The following is a 6,863-nucleotide window of genomic DNA, read 5'->3' as shown; positions in this document are numbered from 1 at the left end:
CTCTCTCTCACACACACACACACACTCTCTCACACACACACACTCTCTCTCACACTCTCACTCTCTCCCACACACACACTCTCTCACACACTCACACACTGTCACACTCTCTTACACTCTCTTACACACACACTCTCTCTCCCACACTCTCTCTCTCACACACTCACTCTCACACACACTCATTTATTTTGTTATCTTAGGGAGGACATAGACTTGATAGACTTCCACTGATTTTCTTGCAGGTTAACAGTATTTTCTTTCTAACCCTAAAGCTCCTCGTCACAGAAACTACATCAAAACTACTTCTGTCTGATTTATAAACCTTTTTATCTCATGACGACCGCTCAAAAGTTTCTAGTGGGTCGTCCCGAGCTTTAATTTTATAAGAGACAACATTTACATCTTCACAATTATAACTAAACCAGTACACACACACACACACACACACACACACGGAATGTTCCAGTCTCAAAGTAAACCTTCTTCTGCCTCGCTCCAAAACACACACGAGCAGACAGTAAACAATCCTGATTATTATCAACACTGAAAACAATATTTTTGATGTAAACTGAAACACAGAAAGATCAAAAGAGCAGCATGTATTTGTAAGCATGTCTTCAGCGACGTTCTGAACACACACTGTGAGGGGTTTGTTCACTTAGAAACTCTCTGCTCATCTCCATAATCACAATAGTGTGTGTGTGGGCGGGGTTGACCTCTGACCCCCGGCTGTGACCTCCCTCTTCTGCTCCTCTGGGAACGCGGGTCAGTGCTGACCGATCAGAACCTCGTCGTTCAGCAGCTTCACAGGCTGTGCTTTCATTTACTACACCTTTCACACACTTCTTAAAGGAACAGTTCACATCTGGAGAAGACAGAAGATCAAACTAATCCAGTTCATAATTCATAACAACTCTTCCGGTCTGAAATCTGCTCAGATCAAGCAGCGTTTACAAAACAGATATAAACTAATCTGTGTCTTTATTGTGATGAGAGAGACGAGTTATTATAAACTCATATTTGAGTTCAAATCATCTTCACGCTGGATTAGTTTGATCTCCTGTCTTCTCCAGATGTTCACTGACGGACCGGAGCGCTGGGGATTATTGTGACGACTCTCTTTCTGACGGCACCCATTCACTTCCATTGATGCAGAGACACATTTCTCCAGATCTGCTCAGAATAAACCATGTCCCAGTCACATATTTCGATGAAGACAGTCTTGTATTTCTGCAGCGCGAGTCAAACTGAACACTAATGAGGGAGATTCCAGCACTTCCTGTCATGTTGGCATGGTTACCCCCCATTAAAACAGGAAGAGGAAGAGCAGCGTTCCTTTTATCCTTTATCCGCTCAGAGTCGCCTGAACTTTATTTCTCCTCAGTCTGACTTGAATCACTTCTCTCAGTTTAACAATCCATCATGATTCACTACAAATGTCTGCTAATCACCGAATAATCCAGCGTTTACCTCTCGAACCAAATCTGGATGTATTTATTGAAACATTCTCTTAATCAATACATCAATTCTAATTCAATTCATAAATAAAGAGATAACATATTAAAATAAATTAACGCATAAGAAGAATAATATACACTAAAATAAGTATGTTGATGATGATAATAATGATATATATTAATAGTGACAAAATTGTAAAAATAATACTGTTTAACTAAATATATTAAAATAAAATATATCACATTCTATATAATAAACAAACTATTAATTATTAAAACATTAATAAATAAATATATTAAATAAATACATTTTTATTATTGTCATATGCCACATGAGGTTACGGTTTAATATTAGTACAGATTGCACGGAGCTCATCCCTACTCAAATTAATATTTGACAGCCATTTATTTATTTATTAGATAAGTGTGTGTGCAATATGCAGAATAACATCCAGTGAACAATAACTGACGGACATAAGACCTGTGTGTGTGTGTGAGTGTGTGTGTGTGTGAGAGTGTGTGTGTGAGAGTGTGTGTGTGTGTGTGTGTGTGTGTGTGTGTGTGTGTGTGTGTGTGTGTGTGTGTGTGTGTGTGTGTGTGTGTGTGTGTGTGTGTGTGTGTGTAGTGTGTGTGTGTGTGTGTGTGTGAGTGTGTGTGTGTGTGAGTGTGTGTGTGTGTGTGTGTGTGTGAGTGTGTGTGTGTGAGAGTGTGTGTGTGTGTGTGTGTGTGTGTGAGAGTGTGTGTGTGTGAGTGTGTGTGTGTGTGTGTGTGTGTGTGTGTGTGTGTGTGTGTGTGTGTGTGTGTGTGTGTGTGTGTGTGTGTGTGTGTGTGTGTGTGTGTGTGTGTGTGTGTGTGTGTGTGTGTGTGTGTGTGTGTGTGTGTGTGTGTGTGTGTGTGTGTGTGTGTGTGTGTGTGTGTGTGTGTGTGTGTGTGTGTGTGTGTGTGTGTGTGTGTGTGAGTGTGTGTGTGTGTGTGTGTGAGAGTGTGTGTGTGTGTGTGTGTGTGTGTGTGTGTGTGTGTGTGTGTGTGTGTGTGTGTGTGTGTGTGTGTGTGTGTGTGTGTGTGTGTGTGTGTGTGTGTGTGTGTGTGTGTGTGTGTGTGTGTGTGTGTGTGTGTGTGTGTGTGTGTGTGTGTGTGTGTGTGTGTGTGTGTGTGTGTGTGTGTGTGTGTGTGTGTGTGTGTGTGAGAGTGTGTGTGTGTGTGTGTGTGTGTGTGAGAGTGTGTGTGTGTGTGTGTGTGTGTGTGTGTGTGTGTGTGTGTGTGTGTGTGTGAGTGTGTGTGTGTGTGTGTGTGTGTGTGATTAGCGTCTGGCGTGTCTCTCGGTGCTGTCTTGTGTTTCCTGAGCGAGTAAACGAGTGTTGTGTTACTGTCTCTGAAATAGAGTGAACGTCTCAGCTGTTTCTTGAGACGCTGTACTTCAAACACTCACAAACACAACAATATCAAGCTCACGGACAACACCATTAAAACACACTGAACCGCAAAAACACTTCTTCACGTTACAATCACAAACAACTCAAAGTACACTTCAGTATTCTGTTAAATACTGTTCAAATGCATTCGGAGAACTTTTTGGATTTGCTTTCAGCTCCTTTTCTTTAGATCTTCTGATGGTTTTAATCTGGTTTTTCTCTGGGCTTTCAGGAATCTCTTTAATCAGGTTTATTACTCTAACAAACAGCTTTCTGTTCAAATCAAAGGAAATATATGAAGACTTCGGCTAAAATGAGCTCAAATCTGCACAGGAACACATTAAAGTGATCCCAAAATTAAGGTCTTATCATTACATTTTAATGATAGAATCATGTTTCTACCTCATTTTTTTATGTTGAAATATAAACTTTTGAACAGTGACATCTATTCCCAGCTTATTAAAAGTGTTTCTGAAACGCTAAATGCTTTCTAGTCGTTATTATAATGTTATTTAAAGGTCAATCAAGTACAGATCATATTATAAGGACCGTTTAAATATAAAGTAGGTCTATTTATCAAAATGCTGAATATCCGATATGTTTCTATTGATTGCAGCTCTTTTCTGAGGTACATGTGAGGTTAGGTTTGACTTCTGAATCACTGACTGATTCACTGATTCACTGATTCACTGATTCATTCACTTCTGATGTTCATTCATGTTCATCTGCTGAAGAAGAAGAGATGATCTACAGAACACATCTACAGATCTGACACGAACAACAGAGACTACGGTTTACATTAAAAGTGATGTAGAAATTATGTAACAGATGAATTCAAGAAGAAATATTACGCTGGACTGAAGAATCAAGAGGAGAATTTCAATAGAAGCCATAACTTAAAATTACAAAAACTTTAGTAATAAAAAAATAAAAAAAGTATATTAGAATTAACTTGAAATAAAAACGTTGCAATAAATGAAACACTTAAAATGACCAAAAGCAGAACTGAAATGAAAAAGAATAGAAAATTAAATAGAAACATTTTATGTTAAATTATTATACAAAAAAATAACAAATACACGTAGCAAAAACACAAAATGATAATTTCTTAGAAATGATTTTTCTGCCTTTAATAATGATGCATAAGAAGAATAATATACACTAAAATAAGTATATTATTAATGACCTCAGAACTTCACCTTTGACCTCTTTCTAGTAACAGAGTTATATCTGTGCATCTTAAAAAGTCTTAATTGTCATTTTTCCATAAATTCATAAAGCAGTAGCATTAAACGCTGCATGCACTAGAAATAAAAATCTCTTACTCATGAAATAAATAAGTGAAAATAATTTATACGACAGTATTTTTCAGCCTATAACACATTACAAAAGTATTAATGTGTTAATCATGCCCCTGTAATGCAGCAAATAATCACAAAGAATAAACACATTCCATTCAAACGTTCATCTATTGATCGTTACAGCATTAAAACACAAGACAAACAAACACTACCACGCTTCTAATTATCTCTGCATTACAAAGCATTCATCTTCATCTCCCGCTCATCACAACCAGACCTGAGACACACCTGAAGAACAGATCCTTCTAGAAGACCGCTTCGCTCCAGGAAGATCTCCACTTGATCGAAATCAGGCCTGCACTAAAAGAGCTCCAGAGAAAAGCACCAGTCAGACACAGAAGATCATGTTGAGGTCAAATACAGCCTTCTTTCACGCAGACGTTAGAGGAACCCTTCAGGACTTCTGAGAGGCTTCCACGTCCCATCAGAGACGTTTATTCTCTTTCTGCACACGAGTGGACGATCGATACGGGTTTATAATGACCAGAGCGCCCGGGAAATACACGACCGCTGACCATCTTGCTGATAATTCAGCAGCGCCTTCAGCCGGGAGCCCAGAGGAACATGTGTTTAAATTAATTCAGCAAGTTTTCCTCCTGGATCAGCAGCCCGCGTCTGTTCTGTCCTGACAACAATAGAGAGGAACAACAATAGCAGAGGCACTCGAAGAAACATCTAGCCACAGAAAAACATCCTGGCGCCATAGCAACAGCCAATCACAGCTGTTAGATCATATCATCACCCGATGCACGCCAGAGAGCTTCAACAAACGCAATACAGCACGGCCTGTTTTATTTAAACACTGCTGAACGAGAACATATGCACACTTGATTACGAGTTACAACAATTGATCTCTTAAAGGGACAGTGCACCCTAAAGTGACCAGCGCTGAATGGGTGCCGTCAGACTAAGAGAATCGTCAAAAGGCTACTTGATCTGTGCAGATTTTCAGTTAAATACAAGTTCGATCTTTTGTCTTGTCCAGACGTTCACCGATGGACTGACTCTCGTTCTGACGGCACCCATTCGCTTCCACTGCTGAGACGCTGAAGCAGAGCCTTCAGGTTTCCCTCGCGCTGGCACCGAACCCCTTGAAGACGGATGCAGAGCAAGCTCTCGGCGTCTCCGGCGTCTCCGTCTGATCTCAAGACGCGAGAAATCAACTGCAGTGACGTCACCAAACTCAAGCCAAACACCGACGGCTCAAAGAGCCTCCTCTCGCAGGAGCACCCAAGTTCAAGCCCACGCCAAAAACCCGTCAGATGCGGTTCTGATCGGGAGCGTGCGTCGCCGAGAACTTCGTCCGGACAACTTTAGAGGCGAGATCTAGGTCTAGTCTGCGAACCCGTCACCGCACGCGCGAGCCCGAGCAGAAGAAGCGCACGCACCTTGACCGGGGAGCTCCGCGTGGCGACGGGCAGATCCCGCGCCGCTGTCCCCGCGGGAGACGCCGATCCCCCGGCCGCGCACCCCGCCAGCGCCGCTCTGCCTCCTCCGTTCCGCGGACGCTGTTTAATCCCGTCCAGGAGCCGCACCAGCAGGATGTTCGCGGGCAGGTCGTCGACCGCGCAGTCCACCAGGATGCGGCACTCCGGGCAGCGCAGCTCGTGTCTGGAGCTCACGATGTTCTCCAGGCAGCGGCGGCAGAAGGTGTGCTGACAGGGCAGCACTTTGGCGCTGGTGTCCAGCCGCTCCAGACACACCGAGCACTCCAGCAGATCCAGCAAAGACGACTCGTCCATGTTTCGCTCCGGTACGCAACGCTGTCGTCGACGCGCAGGCGACGCGAGTCAACTTGGCACGCATATGGTCATAGTAACGTACGGAGAACGGCTTGAGACATGAGCGCGACGGAGCGCGTCTGCACTGCTGCTCTCTCTCTCTCTCTCTCTCTCTCTCTCTCTCTCTGCGTGTGTGTCACACACGCGCGCGCGCGCGCACGCACACAGCTGTGGGGAACAGCGAGGTCGCGCGCACGCCATCGTGAAGCGCGCGTTACCAGGGTGCTTGGTTTTGATTGAATGGGTGAACGCGTCACTTAGGACAGACGCTCATCTCCAGGACTGGGCCCTTAGCAACGCCCTAACGACGCGACTGCGTTTCTTCCGAGAATGCTAGAAATATAAATAATAATAATAATAACGATGATGACTTTAAAACGATTGGAAATGCTCCCGTGGCATTACCTGATTATAGCGAGAAATTAAAGAGTGAATGATATTTGAATATTTTTACCATGGTAACAGAATAGCAACACCTTGGCAAATACCAGGGTTTATTTATTCTTTTTCTATTTATTCATTTGCACCGCCATCATTCATCTACACATTATCTTCAACACATTTGTTCGTAAATTCAACAAAATTCGAAGTAATTTTAATACACATGCAATTGGTTTTATAGAATTTGAGGTGAAATGAATCGCTTTAGTTTCTAAGGTCAAACATGATTATGTAATAATAATAATAACTAATTTTACTTTTTTTTTTTTTTTTTTTTACATTTGTCCATGTCCCTTACATGGAATGCATCTCAAAGTGCTTCACAAGTATATATAAGTAAATATAACATCAGTGTAATATATAATCTCAATGTAATATAAATTAAATTCAATATAATTTGTGCAGTCTTTA

General features: G+C 42.1%; 1 protein-coding gene across 1 annotated transcript in view; it reads right to left on the bottom strand.

Moving 5' to 3' along the window:
- LOC122333014 (E3 ubiquitin-protein ligase SH3RF3-like) overlaps positions 1–6,289 on the bottom strand; it is a 62,812-nt gene extending 56,523 nt beyond the window's left edge. Inside the window, exon 1 of the mRNA XM_043230494.1 lies at positions 5,619–6,289. Within this exon, the coding sequence (XP_043086429.1) occupies positions 5,619–5,972 (354 nt within the window). The 5' untranslated portion in view covers positions 5,973–6,289. The remainder of the gene's footprint in view (positions 1–5,618) is intronic.
- Positions 6,290–6,863: the final 574 nt, after the last annotated feature.

The sequence above is a fragment of the Puntigrus tetrazona genome, unplaced genomic scaffold, assembly GCF_018831695.1.
Source record: "Puntigrus tetrazona isolate hp1 unplaced genomic scaffold, ASM1883169v1 S000000173, whole genome shotgun sequence".
Taxonomy (NCBI): domain Eukaryota; kingdom Metazoa; phylum Chordata; class Actinopteri; order Cypriniformes; family Cyprinidae; genus Puntigrus; species Puntigrus tetrazona.
The sequence above is the reverse complement of the archived record's forward strand: the minus strand, read 5'-3'. Positions and strand labels throughout refer to the sequence as shown.